Source organism: Hevea brasiliensis, chromosome 1 (genome assembly GCF_030052815.1).
Source record: "Hevea brasiliensis isolate MT/VB/25A 57/8 chromosome 1, ASM3005281v1, whole genome shotgun sequence".
Classification (NCBI taxonomy): Eukaryota; Viridiplantae; Streptophyta; class Magnoliopsida; order Malpighiales; family Euphorbiaceae; genus Hevea; species Hevea brasiliensis.
In genome coordinates this window covers 113,996,564-114,014,336 of record NC_079493.1, presented here as the reverse complement: position 1 = coordinate 114,014,336, position 17,773 = coordinate 113,996,564, and the positions used below count along the sequence as shown (strand labels likewise).

Here is a 17,773-nt window from a genome sequence, read left to right as displayed (position 1 = left end):
ATTTGATATTCATAAGTTTCAATTCATCATATCTAATGAAATAATACCTTTAATTCAATTATATAAACTTTGAGTGCCATGTAGGTAGATTACATGGTAGGCATTAAATTAAATAAATTTGTGAAACTAATTATTATTTTATTACCCCTGTTTTACAACTTTTCTTTCCTACAATTTTTTTTTTAATTTTATCAAAAAATTAACTTCATTCAATTCAACCAAAAATAAAAAATATAAGACTAGAAATCTAACACAAGCATATTCTGAACTCTAAATAAATTGATTATTAGCACTCTTAATACACTCAATATTTATAAAAGTTTAAAGAACAAAATAAAACAAATTTGTGACTGAGTTTCTTAGGCCATTTGCTAACTAATGGACTAGACCTCTTGAAAGACAAAGAAATGCCTATTACCATGAAGCTTGATTGTATGCCAAATAAATCGGTCTAAACATTGTATGATTTGATTTTTCTTTTCTTTCTAAGCATAAATACCGCAGGAGGCTAGAGGAGAATGGATAAAAGAAGCTACAAATTTCTTGCAGAAATTGGTAAAAATCCAAATAAAATCTAAACAAATAAAAGAAAGAAAAAAAAAAAGAAATAGAGAGGAGGAAGAAGAAATTTTTTTTTTTTTAAAATGCAAAAAAAAAAAAGCAAATATTTGGATGATTATTATAATTAGACTCAGGTTAATAATTTATGCTAAAATTAAAAAATATTGGATAAATTTGATAAAAAAATAATCTCTCTTCCTAAATAGTTTCCTTAAAGTGAAAAATATTAGGTGGGAGACGGAAAAATTAGATGGGAGGCCCATAAATTGTGAAAATTTTTTAATATATCATTTTATTTTTATAGTTAATTTCCCCATAAAAAAAAATTAAAGACAGCATATTAAATTAAATAAATAAATAAAATTATTTCCCTTTTTGCCAACTCAATTTTTTATTCTCTCTTCACTTTCCAACAAGAGAGAAAAGTAATTTCATTTCCATCATTCTCTCCACTCTCCATTTCTCTCCTCACACTTTCTTTCCAATCATTTTTTCATACAAAGAGTTCATTTTCCATCCCCTGCATTTCTCTCTATAACTTAGCTTCCGTTTATTCTTTTAAACTTGCGTCAAATTCTTCATAAGCTATGGGTAACGTCTTTTCAATTCAATGCGGTGATGCCTCGATCGGTCGTTGCTGGGATTGCGTTGCTGGACAAGCTCTTTATGTATGTCAGCTTGAAGACAATCTTCAAGAACTTGAGACTGCAAGAGATAAATTAAGAGAGCTGAGCAATGATGTGATGCGGATGGTCATCAGTGAGGAAACTCCACAAACAGTGCAGCTGGATCGAGTTAGAGGATGGCTTTCAAGGGTAGACAAAACCATTACTGAAGTTAATTCTCTCCTCAACAGAGCCACGCGAGAAAGACAGAAATTGTGTCTCGCAGGCTGTTGCTCCAAGAACTGTAAGTCCACCTACATATTTGGGAAAAGCGTTTCCAGAAATCTCAAACATGTGGTGGGTTTGATGAGCGACGGTGAATTCAAAGAAGTGGTTATCAGGGCCCCTGCTGCCCAACTTCAAGCTGATCTCGAAGCTTTAAAGACTGCAAGACGAGAATTATGGGCTTCAAAGGAGGATGTGAGGCGGAAGGTTGACTTAGAGGAAGGACAACAAAAGAAGGCGCTGCAACAAGTTCTATTGTGGGTTTCGATGGCGGAAGCGATGATAACCGAAGCAGAGGAGCTCGAAAGAGATGGTGCACAACAAGTTCAGAAATTGCTAGCTGGAGATATTTCCAATTTCATGTTCGTGGGAAGGGTCGCCAAAAAATTAGAAGATGTGATTGCGTTAAAAGCCAAAGGAGATTTTAAGGAAGTGGTTGAGAGGACACTTCCAGAACCAGTGGTAGTAAGAAATGTTAATCCAACAGTGGGCACTGAAACTACCTTAGACGAGGCATGGAGCTTCATCACGGGAGATCAGGTGGGAATTTTTGGCATATACGGTATGGGGGGAGTCGGTAAAACTACTCTCCTTACTCAAATCAACAATAGATTTGCCACTATATCTAATAATTTTGATGTTGTGATTCCGGCTGTGGTTTCTAAAGATTTGAAACCTAAGAAGATTCAAGAGCAGATTTGGAAAAGAATTGGCTTTTTGGATGAGGAATGGAAAGAGAAAAGGCGCCGTGAGAAAGCGGAAGACATATTTCGTGTACTGAGTAGAAAGAAATTTGTATTATTGTTAGATGACATATGGCAACGAGTTGACCTTGTAGAAATTGGGGTTCCTCTGCCTACAAGACAAAACAGATGCAAGATAGTATTCACAACACGCTCTTACAGAGTAGGCAGGCAAATGGAAGCTGAAAAGATGATAAAAGTGAAACCTTTGGATTGGGAAGAAGCTTGGGCATTGTTTCAGAAGAAGGTTGGGGATATTGATCTTGATATTGTTCCTCTGGCTCAAGATGTTGCTAAAGAGTGTAGAGGATTGCCAATCGCTCTCATTACCATTAGTAGAGCCATGGCCAGTAGAATTACAAGGGAAGAATGGAAGCATGCTCTTAAGGTACTAAGACGTTCTGCCACAAGCTTATTAGTCATGGAGGATGAGGTATTTCAAGATATGGAGGTTGAGGTATTTGTACGATTGAAATTTAGTTATGATAGTCTGAGTAGTGATAAAGTTAAATCTTGTTTCTTATATTGTTCCTTATTTCCGGAAGACTTTGAAATTCACAAAGGTAGATTGGTAGATTATTGGATTTGTGAGAATTTTGGTGATCGCAATGAGTCATATTCTATAATCGGTTCACTTGTTGGGGCATGTTTATTGGAAGAGCAAGGTGGACATGTGAAAATGCATGATGTGATTCGTGACATGGCTCTGTGGATAGCATGTAAATATGAAAAAGAAAAGCACAAGTTTTTTGTGGAAGCGGGTGCCCAATTAACTCAAGTACCAAAGGTTGGAAAATGGGAACGATCAAAACGGATGTCCCTGATGGCAAACTCCTTCGAGAGAATCCATGAAGTTCCTAGATGTCCTGATCTTTTGACTTTATTTCTCAACGATAATGATAATTTGAGTGAGATCAGTGATGGTTTCTTTCAGTTTATGGGTACACTAACCGTTTTAGACCTATCAAGTACTAAAATCGAAAAATTGCCGGTAGGAATATCAAAATTGAACTCATTGCAATATCTTAATCTGTCAGGGACGCTGATAAGGGAATTACCAATTGAGTTGAAAATGTTGATAAATCTGAAATATCTGAACTTGAAGAGTACTTCCGAGCTATGTAGGATTCCAAGGGGAGTCATATCTAGTTTATCATCATTGCAAGTTTTGGAAATGTGGAACGTTGGTATTTTTGAGGTCCAAAAAGGGGAAGATGATATATTGACAGAAGATAATATGCTAATAGAGGAGCTACAATGTTTGGAACACTTGAATGTATTAAGCAGCACAATAACAAGTGTCTCAGGTCTCCAGAGTTATGTCAACACCCTCACATTACTCAACTGTACTCAAGCTCTAAGCCTTCAATTGTTTCCAGGTCCACAATCTCTCAACATTTGGTGGTTAGCAAATATGAAGAATCTACGACTTATATATATGGTTGGTCGAAGTGATTTAGGAGAGCCGGATGTTGATGTTGTAATGGAAGAGAGAGAAACACATGATGATGCAGGTGGAGGTCTAGGCAACTCAATGATCTCAAGGGAGACATGCTTTAACAGCCTTAATACATTGATTTTAAGGGGAAGCCTCAGATTGAAGGATCTGACATGGATTATTCTAGCTCCAAATTTGACGTACTTGTATGTGGGCCAGAGCAAGCATATAGAAGAGATAATAAGTGTTGAAAAGTTAGATGATGTTCAAGTTGGGGATGAAAATTTCAATCCATTTTTTAAACTCGAATATCTCATCTTGGATGAATTACCAGAATTGAAAAGCATTTATCTCAAAGCCTTGTCCTTTCCCTCTCTAAAACGAATCGAAGTATGTAAATGCCCACAGCTTAAGAAGCTGCCATTAAACTCGAGCAGCGCGAATGGAGGCAAAGTTGAGATTAAAGCACAGGAACGATGGTGGAAAGATGTTGAATGGGAGGATGATTCTACTAAAACTACCTTTCTACCGTGCTTTGTGCCTTTCAACTTGTTATTTCAATCTCCTTCTAATTCTTCCGACAAAAAAAAGCCCAATTCAGTTCTTTATTTTGCCACCTTGAATAAAAAAATGTTGAGTCTGACTTCCGATGAAATTTTTTAGGTGGCAGAGGATGAGCTGGCAAACTATGGAGTGGTGTTGTTGGCCAAATGCTGCATTTAGCTTTCGAAGCTTTTTTTTTTTTTTTTGCCCCAATCTGGGTGTGTGGGTGGAGTTATTTTGTTGATATTGCGCATTCTCAAGTATCAGGACTGCAATTCTTGCGCATTTCCTATTACTGCATGTGTAGCTTTTTGAGATGTTTTCTTCAATTTTGTAACTTTCTGTCTCATCTTGAACTTGTTTTGTGTTTCATGAGTTGATTTGTTTTGCTTGAATTTGCTTTTTGTAGGAGAGAACAATAAAATTTCAGGTAAATTCATCCTGCGTTTAATTTGTTGTGACTGTTAATGATAAAATTATCAATAATTCATTTTATATGATCATACAGCCATAAACATTACTACTACTGATCATGCTAGCACTTTTTTAATATCTTCAACAATCACATATAGATATACATATTATTAATAATTAAAAATTTAGTATTCAATCTTTCTATTTCAATCAAATTATAGTCCAAATATAATATATAAACTAGTATAATATATTTTTCATATAAATTAGTTCTTCACAAATAATAATACTAACAATAATGAAAAACAAATCTATATATATATATATATATATATATATATATATATATATTTCTCCACTCAAGCACCAGAAAGTATATTTTTAAATTTACTAAACTTCAATAAAACTTTTAAATAAAATTAAAAATTTAAAACTATGCTAATTATTAAAGATTTAAAATCATGCTAATTAATTTTAAAATTCATAAAAATTAATACGTAACTCATAACTCATTAGAGAATAATCCAAAAATTAAAGATACTCAAAATAATCTATAAAATTTCAGAAAAATGTTGGAAAATGAAATTTTAACTTTGAAGCTTATTTTCTCTCTCTATTGTTTTGCTTAACGGAAATAAAAAAACACAGTTTAGACACATTTTGACCTTCAAAGTTTAGTATATAAGAGTTTCTGTTGTGTGAGATCTATGAAATTAGTGAAAATTTGTTTTGAAAATTATGAAGTGTTTAAAAATTAATCTAAATTCAAAATTTTATATACACCAATGTAATTATAGGAAATGATTAGTCTATTAAATGATTGCTTATTATACAACCATTCAATTCAAAATTGACATGTCACTGAAATAATGATAAGTCTTACGAATTTCATTACAAAACATATTTTTATAATTTTTAATTAGTTGAATTAATAAATTATTGAGTTCACTTTGGTGTATCTAAGAATAATCCTTCTTAAACATTGTCAAATAACACAGCTTTAAATTTTGGTTTAGGTGCTCAAAATTAGGAGTTGACAGATTAGCCGTTAGGAAATAAGCTTTTAAACGACTGCGTATTATTAGATTTCTATAGAATTACTCGACATCTCGATAGTTAAAATAAATAGTATATATATTTCTTATACTATAGCTTTAAGATTTAAATTTCTTAATTATATTTCTTATTTTTTTTATTTTACTCTAATGATAAAATAATTAAACCTAATTTATTTAATAAATATTCATAATAGATCTAATGAAATTAGTAGATTAATTGTGAATTTTATACGATAAAAAGAACTAGAATTAAACTATATACACGATTAAACTATCCTATTCAAAATTGACGTGTCATTAAAATAATGACAAAACATATTTTCTTAATTTTTAATTAATTGAATTAATAAATTATTGAATGCACCTTTGGTGTATCTAAGAATAATCCTTATTAAACATATTTTCTCAAAATTAAAGAGTTGACAGATCAGTCCTTAAAAAATAAGCCTTCAAATGACTGCGCAGTATAAAATTTCTGTAGAATTACTCAACATCTGGGGCTGCAGCTCAAAGGGGTTTAGTTGGTTTTTCTATATCTTAATAAATATATAAAATAGGAAAATTTTGAGTTTGAATTTTTATATTTATCTCTTTTTATTATATGAATCAACTTTATTCATGTGGTATAATTAGTAACTCTACATTTTATTTAAAAGATTAAATTAATTAGTAAATATTTTAGAAATTAAATACAAATCCTGAATTCATTAGGATTAAATTTAAAATCACAAATTAAGTCCTAAATAAATTTATAACTTCAATTATATAGATGTGTGTGGGCTAAACTTTAATTACAAATCTAAGCTTAAACACCAATAGGAGTAGATTACTTCTTACAGTCGGTTTTATTAGTTCAAGTGCTCCACAGACACCACTAGATAAACCGCCTGCTTCCACGAGATCACATGATAAGCGACCGATCGTCGTAAATGCTTGACTTAAATTCGACTCAAAAACCTCCTGATCACTTCACTCACTCAAATCAAACTCAGATTCTGAACAAACCTAATTTCAAGCACAAGAACTGAAAAATGCTGCAGACAAGGTTAGTAAGCTCTTTATTTTTCTCTGTTTATTCAATTCATCTCAATGGTTAAATTGGTGATTCTTGTTTATGTATCAGTTTGATACTAATTATCATTTCTCTGTTGGGCGTTTGAAACAGGGTTTGGAGATTTGTGGCATGCCTATGGGTAAAAGACACGGATAAATCAATATGCTGTAGATGATTACTGCCCTGTGCATAAAAGTATTGAAATTCAAAAGCCTCATATGGTTTCAACAAGAACATTGAAGAGAGGATCACCACTTGGCATGTATGGCCTTGAAGCTCATCCAGTAACTGCTCAAAAGAAGGGACTGATAGAAAAAGATGGTAGCCATCATCGAATTTGTTCTATGCATCCATCTCCAACTCTTGAAAAGGTAGATATAGTTGTTTATCCAGATGCATCATTGGGTAGAAATCATGTTCTTTTTTCTTTTAATGTTTCAACAGCTGACTTTTCTAGAGGGGATGAAAGTAGGGGAAGTGATAGTTTTCTTGTAGAGTCCTCAATATCTGTGCATACTGATAGTTGTAGATCCTCTGTTGGTAGTTGTAGTGCTATGGGCGATGATTATCAAAATTTTCCCTTTAGGTTTTCTACACCACACAGTAACAATATAGATGATTGCTGTAGTGATGCTGAATCATCTTCTAGAGTGGATTATGCGACTGAAGGATGTCCACTTTCTTTAGATGAGCGATTGGGAGTAGAATTCTACAGGTCAGAATTATCTACATATTGTTGAGGATTTGTATGCTTCGGGGCCTTTGCGTTGGGAAGATGAAGCAACATTGACAAATCTACGCCGTACGGTTCATATTTCAGATGAGGAGCATTTGATGGTGCAAAGAAATTTGTTACCTGCTAATAGTATGCTTCTTGTCAGCTGACCTGATTTAGTCTCTTTTTTCTCCTCTAATATATTTTCCTTAATTGATGTCAAGATGTTGTAAGGAATAAATGGCATGAAAGAAATGTATAATCTAGATGATTTTTGTTTATCTTTTGATTTATCAAGTTACCACAGCTTATTCCTATTTTTAAAATTTTCCTTTTAGTTTTTTTTTTTATTTAATTGGCTGAATGTGTATTTCAATTTCAGCAAATGAATCACAATAGTTTTTTGAAGTTACTGTTTTTAATCTGTATTTGCCTATTTGGTATTTTCTACTTGCTCAGTTCGTTGAACTTATACTTTGAGAAGCAATCTGTCAAATGGATGTTAAACAAATTTCCAGTCATGTAAAAAAGTAATCTTTGCCAAACTGTTTAATGGTCAGAAACCCCAACAGGCTCCGTTATACTCTGAAAATATTTTGCGTGATGAGACAGAAATATTTATATATTTTTTTCAACGTCAAGGTGAGTGCCCTTTGCAAGTCCTCCAATGCGTTGTGTGAGGTTAAACATTTGTGAATTGTATTGCATCTGTTCTCTTTTATATTCAAGAACTTGAATTGTCAGGAGTTGCCACATTTCTTGTTTTTTTTTGCTTTTGATATGATCATTCTATTAGATGTTCCATCAAACTTTTTTCATATCCTGTAATGTATAATGTCTAGCAGTATGGAGTTTAAGGTGATGAATATGCTGATGCTTCAACGTTGTCCATCGCATATCATGGCCAATATTAGAGGCTTGCTTGTTTCTAGAGGCCTCAAGGCCTCAAGATGATGAATGATTGATCGAGTTACCCTCATGCAGGGCTTAGACTTTGAGGCAACATCCACACTTGATTTCCCACAGAAACTCGTGACTAGCTGCTCTGGCCACTAGTATGATGTTTTTTATCATTTTATTTAGAATTTTAATAGGTAGTGTGTGTACATACATATATATATATATATATATATATATATATATATATATATATATATATATATATATAAGATTTAATAAGAGTTGAATTATAAAAATTTAAAAATATTAAAAAAATAAAAATAGTTTAAATTGAACTCAAACTCCGCCTAAGTAGTTTGCGCTTGGCCAGTCCCAAGCCCAGATAAAGGAGGAGGGTTGCGGTAGGTGACAACCAGCGTAAAAATTTCGTCACACCTTATGATATGGATTCAAATGATATAAATGTTGGGGCGTCCTCTACTAACGACGCACTACATCGGAGCCCGGGTGTAGTGAGAAATATGCAAGGGTGTATGGCGTTCACCGAAAGCGACGCGTCATGCCGGGGCCCGGGTATGGTGTTAAGTGAGCAAGAGTTCCCACATCATGGACGGGTGTGGGTAAAGAAGTTAGTCCATAGGACAGATAGTAGAACAGATAGTGGAACAGAGCACAAGATAGACATAGAAAACAACAGAAGATATCATAGAAGGAGAACAATTAGGAAGGAGTAGGATAAGAGGATGATCAGGGTCGGCACTTGGAATGTTGGATTACTTACAGGAAAATTAATGGAGCTTGTGGATACCTTGGAAAGGAGAAGGGTGAATATTGCTTGCATTCAAGAGATTAAATGGGTAGGAGAGAAAAGTAAGGAAGTGGGTCATTCAGGGTACAAACTGTGGTTTACCGGAAATGAGAGAAACAAGAACTGAGTGGGCATAATCATAGATAGGACATTGAAAGACGCAGTAATAGCTGTGAAAAGAGTAGGAGATAGAATTATACTAGTAAAGCTGGTACTAGAAGTAGAAACAATAAATATAGTTAGTGCTTATGCCCCACAAATAGGACTAGACAGTGAGAGTAAACAAAAGTTTTGGGAAGATATGGATGATTTAATGCAAAGCATACCGAATGAAGAGAATGTTTTCATTGGTGGAGATTTGAATGGACATGTAGGAAGTGATAGATAAGGTTATGAGAATGTTCATGGAGGTTTTGGTTTTGGCAGTCAAAATGAAGAGGGAAAAAGCATCCTGGATTTTACTATGGCATACAACCTAATACTAGCAAATACCTACTTTATAAAAAGAGAGTCACATTAAGTGACTTTCAAAAGTGGGCAACATAGAAGTCAAATCGACTTCCTCTTAACTAGGAAGACAAATAGAGCTCTATGCAAGGATTGCAAGGTCATTCCAGAAGAGGCTTTAACAAGTCAACATCGGTTGGTGGTCTTGGATGTCAAGTTTAGGAACAATTCAAGTAAGGTCAGAAGAAATAGTGTAGCTCGAACAAAGTGGTGGGAGTTCAAAGAAGTAAAGCAAGTGAATTTCAAAAATGAGCTTCTCGAGTCCGAAGTATGGAAGCTGGGTATGGAGGCCAATGATATGTGGATACAGATGGCATCAAAGATTAGAGAAGTAGCTAGAAAAGTACTTGAAGAGTCTAAAGGACATGGACCACCCTCAAAAGAGACATGGTGGTGGAATGAGGAAGTACAAAAGGCAGTGAAGAGAAAAAGGGAATGGTATAAGAAATTACCTAAATGTGATAATAATGAGGCATATGAACAGTACGAGATAGCAAAGAAAGAGGCAAAAAAGACAATTAGTCAAGCAAGAGCACATGCCTTTGAAAAGTTATATGAGAAACTTGGAACTAAAGAAGGGGAGAAAGATATTTATAGATTAGCAAGAATGAGAGAAAGGAAATGTCAAGATCTTAATCAAGTTAGGTGCATTAAGGATAAAGAAGGAAAAGTGTTGGTAAAAGATGAGGACATTAAAGAGAGATGGAGAAATTATTTTAATGATCTCTTTAATAATAGTAAAAAAAGTAATAGCGTGAATATAGACTATAGAACAATAGAAAAGAATGTGAATTATACTAGAAGGATTAGATCTTTAGAAGTAAAGGAAGCACTTAAGAGAATAAAAGTGAGAAAAGCCTGTGGACCCGATGAAATACCAATTGAAGTGTGGAAGTGTTTGGGAGATATGGGAGTGGCATGGTTAACTAAATTATTTAATAAGATTCTAAACTCAAAGAAAATGCTTGATGAATGGAGGAGGAGTATTTTAGTACCTATTTTTAAAAATAAGGAAGACATAAAGAGTTGTTCAAACTATAGGGCAATTAAACTCATGAGTCATACTATGAAGTTGTGGGAGAGAGTTGTGGAGCATCGACTGCGTCATGATACTTCTATCTCTCTCAATCAATTTGGTTTCATGCCCGGTCGTTCAACTATGGAAGCGATCTTTCTCATTAGAAGCTTGATAGAGAAATATAGAGATGTGAAGAAAGATCTACACATGGTTTTTATTGATTTGGAGAAGGCTTATGATAGTGTTCCAAGAGATGTCTTATAGAATGTGTTAGAACAAAAGAAGGTATCTATTAGGTACATACAAGTATTGAAAGATATGTATGAAGGAGCAACTACTATTGTGCGTACAGTGGGAGGGGACACAAGAGATTTTCCGATCTCAATTGGTTTACACCAAGGATCAGTCATAAGCCCTTACCTTTTTACATTAGTTTTAGATGAATTGACGAAACATATACAAGAGAGTATTCCTTGGTGCATGATGTTTGCGGATGATATTGTTCTGATAGATGAGACACGAGAAGGAGTCAATAGAAAGCTAGAGCTTTGGAGAAATACTCTAGAGTCAAAGGGTTTTAAGTTAAGTAGAACGAAGACAGAATACATGCATTGCAAGTTCAGTGAAGGCCAAACGGATGATAGGGAAGGAGTTAGTTTGAATGGAGTTGTACTGTCCCAAAGTAATCACTTTAAATATCTAGGCTCAGTCCTTCAAGTAGATGGAGGATGTGAGGAGGATGTTAGTTATAGGATTAAAGCCGGATGGATGAAGTGGAGACGTGCCACGGAAGTTTTATGTGATCGTAAGATTCCCAATAAGTTGAAAGAAAAATTTTATCGTACAGCCATACGACCGGCTATGTTATATGGTAGTGAGTGTTGGGCACTGAAAGAGTCGTATGCGTCTAAGATAAGAGTTACAGATATGAGAATGTTAAGGTGGATGAGTGGCCATACTAGACTAGATAAAGTCCATAATGAGAGTATTAGAAAAAATGTAGGAGTGATGCCAATTGAAGATAAGTTGAGAGAAGGAAGATTGAGATAGTTTGGTCATGTGAAGCGTAGACATACGGAGGCTCCAGTTAGACAAGTAGAGCACATTAGGTTAGAGGATAGAAAGAAAAAAAGGGTTAGACTTAAATTGACTTGGAGGAAAGTAGTGCAACATGATCTAGAAGCATTACATATATCTGAGGATTTAACCCTATCGTTTAGAGTGGAGAAAGCGAATTCATATAGCCAACCCCAAATTTTTGGGATAAAGACTTAGTTGAGTTGAGTTGAGTTGAGTTGAGTTGAGTTGAGTTGAGTTTAAATTGAACTCAATTCACTTAATGTAAAAATGAAATATGTTTTATTTTGAAATTTAATTTGTTTGTTTTGATTTAAATACTATCAAGACTGACTTTATCAGTTTGGTTTGATTCGAACGGATCATGTATAATTTAGAAAAGAAATTGACCTACCTTTATAATTTGTGGTTTTATAATTAATTTTTTATAAAAAAGTTAAAGCCAACATAATAATTTAAATAAATAAATAAATTATTATTTCCTTTTTTCTCTTTTTTTTCTTCTTTACCTTGTTCTCTTTACTTTCCAAACAAGAGAGAGAAAAAAGTAATTTTATTTCCAATGATTCTCTCCACCCTCCATTTCTCTACTCTCCCTTTCTTCCTTGGAATAAATTATTAATTTATATCTAAGTCCTTAAAATTTAATAAAACCCGCATACTAACTGTTATTTAAAGTTTGAGTAAAAATTGAATTCCTGAATTACAATTTTATTAAATAAATTGATCCTTTCTTTCCAATTTATCGACTAAAAAAACTATTTTATAATGGCAAAATTGCCCTTGTATGAAAGGAATCTTCTTTTTACCTCTAAATATTTCACTATTAATAATTAGAATAGTTTATAACTAAGTGTATAAGATTTGGTAAAATTCATATATTAATCCTTGTTTAAAATTTAGCTAATAATTGAGTCCTTAAATTTCAATTCCATTAAATAAATTAGTTCTTCGGTTAAAGAGATAATTAATTTGTCGTTAGTGTATTGACTCTGAAAAGAAAAAAATTATTGGCCCTCTTTTTATTATTAAGTCAGAAAGTAATTAAAAATGAAAGTTTAAAACAATTAACCTTTATAATAATTTAATAAAAAAATATTTTTATTTCATTTTTAAACTAGCATTATTAAGGCCACTTTCTTTCCTCAAAAGCCATAGACTCCACAATGAAGCAAGGAATAAAACGATTCATGCATCGTTATCAAAAAGCCATAGAATCCATTATCATGCAAACTGCAAAGACTTAAAGGGATCAATACCATTATTCTTCATCTTTTTGCCTCTCATTTTTCAATTCACTTTATTTTCTCTCTTCACTTTTCAATCAAGAGAGAGAAAAGTAATTTCATTTTCATCATTCTCTCCGCTCTCAATTTCTCTCCTCTCCCTTTCTTTCTTATCATTTTTTCAAACAAAGAGTTCATTGTTCATCCCTTAGATTTCTCTTAATAACTTAGCTTCCGTTTATTCTTTTAGACTTGTGTCAAATTCTTAATAAGAAACGACTTTTCAATTCAATGCGGTGATGCCTTGATCGGTCGTTGCTGGGATTGCGTTGCTGGACAAGCTCTTTATGTATGTCAGCTTGAAGACAATCTTCAAGAACTTGAGACTGCAAGAGATAAATTAAGAGAGCTGAGCAATGATGTGATGCGGAGGGTCAACAGTGAGGAAACTCCACAAACAGTGCAGCTGGATCGAGTTGGAGGATGGCTTTCAAGGGTAGACGCTACCATTACTGAATTTGATTCTCTCCTCAACAGAGCTACGCGAGAAAGACAGAAATTGTGTCTCGCAGGCTGTTGCTCCAAGAACTGTAAGTCCACCTACATGTTTGGGAAAAGCGTTTCCAGAAGCCTCAAACATGTGGTTGGTTTGATGAGCGAAGGAGATTTTAAGGAAGTGGTTGAGAGGACACTTCCAGAACCAGTGGTAGTAGGAAATGTTAATCCAACATTGGGCACTGAAACTACCTTAGACGAGGCATGGAGCTACATAACGGGAGATGAGGTGAGAATTGTTGGCATATACGGTATGGGGGGAGTCGGTAAAACTACTCTTCTTACTAAAATCAACAACAGATTTGCCACTATATCTAATAATTTTGATGTTGTGATTTCGGCTGTGGTTTCTAAAGATTTGAAACCTGAGAAGATTCAAGAGCAGATTTGGAAAAGAATTGGCTTTTTGGATAAGAAATGGAAAAAGAAAAGCCTCCGTGAGAAAGCGGAAGACATATTTTATGTACTGAGTAGAAAGAAATTTGTATTATTATTAGATGACATATGGCGGCGAGTTGACCTTGAAGAGATTGGGGTTCCTCTACCTACTAGACAAAACAGATGCAAGATAGTATTCACAACACGCTCTTGCAGAGTAGGCGGGCAAATGGAAGCTGAAAAGATGATAAAAGTAGAACCTTTGGCTTGGGAAGAAGCTTGGGCGTTGTTTCAGAAGAAGGTTGGGGATATTGATTTTGATATTGTTCCTCTGTCTCAAGATGTTGCTAAAGAGTGTAGTGGGTTGCCAATCGCACTCATTACCATTGGTAGAGCCATGGCCAGTAAAATTACAAAGGAAGAATGGGAGCATGCTCTTGAGGTACTTAGAAGCCCTGCCTCAAGCTTACTAGGCATGGAGGATGAGGTAATTCCAGACATGGAGGTTGAGGTATTTGTAAGATTGAAGTTTAGTTATGACGGTTTGCTTAGTGATAAAGTTAAATTTTGTTTCTTATATTGTTCCTTATTTCCGGAAGAGTTTGAAATTGAGAAAGATGACTTGGTACATTATTGGATTTATGAGAATTTTTGTGCTCGCAATGAGGCATATTCTATAATTGGCACTCTTGTTGGGGCATGTTTATTGGAAGAGAAAGGCCAACATGTGAAAATGCATGATGTGATTCGTGATATGGCTCTGTTGATAGCATGTAAATATGAAAAAGAAAAACATAAGTTTTTTGTGGAAGCGGGTGCCCAATTAACTCGAGTACCAGAGGTTGGAAAATGGGAAGTATCAAAGCGGATGTCCTTGATGGCAAACTCCTTTGAGAGAATCCAAGAAATTCCTAGATGTCCTGATCTTTTGACTTTATTTCTCAGCGATAATCGTAATTTGAGTGGGATCAGTGATGGTTTCTTTCAGTTTATGGGTACACTAACCATTTTAGACCTATCAAGTACTAATATCAAAAAATTGCCAGTAGGAATATCAAAATTGAACTCATTGCAATATCTTAATCTGTCATGGACGTTGATAAGTCAATTGCCAATTGAGTTGAAAATGTTGGTAAAACTGAAATATTTGAACTTGGTGGGTAATTTCGAGCTAAATATGATTCCAAGGGGAGTCATATCCAGTTTATCATCATTGCAAGTTTTGAAAATGTACAACGTTGGTTTTCTTTGGGTCGAAGAATTGGAAGATAATATATTGAGGGAAAAGAACAAGCTAATAGAGGAGCTACAATGTTTGGAACACTTGAATGAATTGAGCAGTACAATAAGAAGTGTCTCAGATCTCCAGAGTTATGTCAACACCCACACATTAGTCAACTGTACTCGAGCTCTATGGCTTAATTTGTTTCCAAGTAAACAATCTCTCAACATTTGGTGGTTGGCAAATATGAAGAATCTAGAAGATATGGTTATAATTGGTGGAAGAAACTCAGAAGAGTTGGGTATTAATGTTGTAATGGAAGAGATAGAAGCACATGATGCAGGTGGAGGTCTGGGCAACTCAATGATCTCAAGGAAGACATACTTTAATAGCCTTCATACATTGACTTTAGGAGGAAGCCTCAGATTGAGGGATATGACATGGGTTATTCTAGCTCCAAATTTGATGTGTTTGAATGTGCAAGTGAACGAGCATATAGAAGAGATAATAAGTGTTGAAAAGTTAGATGATGTTCAAGTTGGGGATGAAAATTTTAACCCATTTTTTAAACTCCAAGTGCTCAGGTTGCATGTTTTACCACAACTGAAAAGCATATATCCCAATGCCTTGTCCTTTCCCTCTCTAGAAAAAATCGAAGTAAATGAATGCCCACAGCTTAAGAAGCTGCCATTAAACTCGAGCAGCGCAAATGGAGGCAAAGTTGAGATTAGAGCAGAGGAACAATGGTGGAAAGATGTTGAATGGGAGGATGATTCTACTAAAACTACCTTTCTACCGTGCTTTGTGCATGCTCGCTACCATTGGTAATTGGTTTTCATTTCAACTTTGTATTATTTCGTATTGACATATTTTGATCATATTATATCTTGGATCAAACGCTTAAAGGCTTTCAAAATTATTGTTGACTGTGATTTCTGATGCAATTTTTTTTTTGGCAGGGGATGAGCTGGCAAACTATGGAAAGATGCTGTGAGAGAAAATGCTGCATTTGGCTTTGGATGCTGTGTTGGTGGATGTGTTACAGCCAAATGGAGTGATTTTGGTACTCAAGTATCAGGACTGCAATTCTTGCGCATTTTCTGTTACTGCATGCGTAGCTTTTTTGAGATGTTTTCTTCGAGTTTGTGCCCAGTCAATGCCTTCTACCTGAAATTAAAGTTGAGTTTGCTTAGTGTAAGCTCATTTTATGTTTGGTCTGAATTTTGCATATCATTTTAGGGATGGGTCCTTAGATACATATATTCCATGTATATTTGTGCTCTTTATTTTTCTATAATCAAAAGCTTATTATAACCTTTGCCTCTGGTTTGAGAAATTAACCTTCTTCACTTGAAATCATGAAAATTTACATACAAATCCACATGATTATATTATATTATATTATATTTTTTAGATGTACTGTTTAATCTTGGGATAGCCTTAGCTCAATCTAAAACTCTAAAATTAATAATCACTAATCTGATAAGTCTAGCTATTATTTAAATATAAGATTGGATCTCATATTTATATTTTAAAACTATGAATTTTCTGAATTTAATTGATTGCAAGCTTTTTGTGTTTGTATCACTTCATATATGAAAGAATTTTCATTTGTAATTAATATGTAAATATGAATTTTATATATCTAATAATAAATTTATCAATAATTTATTTTATATAATCATACAACCACTAACATTACTGCTTACTATTGATCAAGTTAGCATTTATTTTTAATATCTTGAATAATAATAATAATAATAATTTAGCATGGAATCATTTCAATTCCATCTTTCTATTTCAATCAATAATAGTTCAATTATAATATATAAATAAAAATATTTTTGACTCAAAATAAACTAATTTCCTCTAAATATACATTTTTAATATAAACTAGTTCTTCACAAATAAAAAAAAAATCCATAAAAATTCACTAATTAAAAAGAAATTCATATTTCTATATTTCTCCGCATCAAACGCCTAATATAATATTATATTTTAAAATTCATTAAACTTTAATACAATTTTAAATAAAACTAAAAATCTAAAATTATGCCAATCAATTTTAAAAATTCATAAAAATTAATATACATAACTTACTTGAGAGTGGGTTGATAACTTCATTATGATTTTCTGAACAGGTAATTTCATTCCATGAGTACGTTAATAATAATAATAATAATAATAATAATTTTTTCTTATCATGGAATTATTAAGCATTTTGTTTTATTATTTTGGTTAGAGTGTAATGATAGTACATATTTCTCATTTTGAGGATATTAAAATTTGATAAATTTTATATTGGACTCGCAAAAAGACTATGAAATCAAACAATGTTAGATTACTAATAAGTAGAGTATATTTTTTATCGATTGACCAACTCAAATATTGTGTTAATACAATCAATTCTTTTAAATCAAGATAATTACAATTATTTTTTGCGTTAATTTATCTTAAATTTTCTTATGCAAAATTAGAGTAGTAAGAAATTGTATACCTCATATTTATATTTCACCTCATGAAAGTTTTATCTTTTATTTTCTAAAAAAAAATTTAATTAATCTTTTTTTCTAATCCAATTAAAAAATATTATCTTTTAGTATAATATAAGATTTTTAGAGTTGAAATTCAAAAATATTTAAACAAAAAGTTGATTTTATTTGAAG

General features: G+C 33.2%; 2 protein-coding genes and 1 long non-coding RNA gene across 3 annotated transcripts; all 3 read left to right on the top strand.

Annotated features, from left to right (window-relative positions):
• Positions 1-1,439: 1,439 nt before the first annotated feature.
• Positions 1,440-4,358, top strand: LOC131180257 (probable disease resistance protein At1g61300). The gene has a single exon (XM_058147868.1). It carries the CDS (start codon positions 1,533-1,535, stop codon positions 4,293-4,295), a length of 2,763 nt encoding a protein of 920 aa, XP_058003851.1. The 5' UTR covers positions 1,440-1,532; the 3' UTR covers positions 4,296-4,358.
• Positions 4,359-6,450: 2,092 nt separating this feature from the next.
• LOC131180113 (uncharacterized) lies at positions 6,451-7,697 on the top strand. Its single transcript, XR_009149008.1, has 3 exons — positions 6,451-6,692; positions 6,813-7,072; positions 7,288-7,697. It is a non-coding gene; the product is annotated as an uncharacterized LOC131180113 (long non-coding RNA).
• Positions 7,698-8,250: 553 nt separating this feature from the next.
• LOC131183372 (probable disease resistance protein At5g63020) lies at positions 8,251-16,073 on the top strand. The gene is made up of 3 exons (XM_058154153.1): positions 8,251-8,340; positions 13,203-15,931; positions 16,067-16,073. Exons 1-3 carry the CDS (start codon positions 8,251-8,253, stop codon positions 16,071-16,073), a joined length of 2,826 nt encoding a protein of 941 aa, XP_058010136.1.
• Positions 16,074-17,773: the final 1,700 nt, after the last annotated feature.

What these genes read in the sequence shown, in the direction of transcription:
- LOC131180257 (XM_058147868.1), top strand. Translation starts at nt 1,533, where the DNA reads ATGAGCGACGGTGAATTCAAAGAAGTGGTTATCAGGGCCCCTGCTGCC.
- LOC131183372 (XM_058154153.1), top strand. Translation starts at nt 8,251, where the DNA reads ATGTCTAGCAGTATGGAGTTTAAGGTGATGAATATGCTGATGCTTCAA. An exon ending in CCAATATTAGAGGCTTGCTT is followed by an intron (nt 8,341 to 13,202) that starts GTTTCTAGAGGC and finishes TTATTCTTTTAG; the next exon opens with ACTTGTGTCAAATTCTTAAT.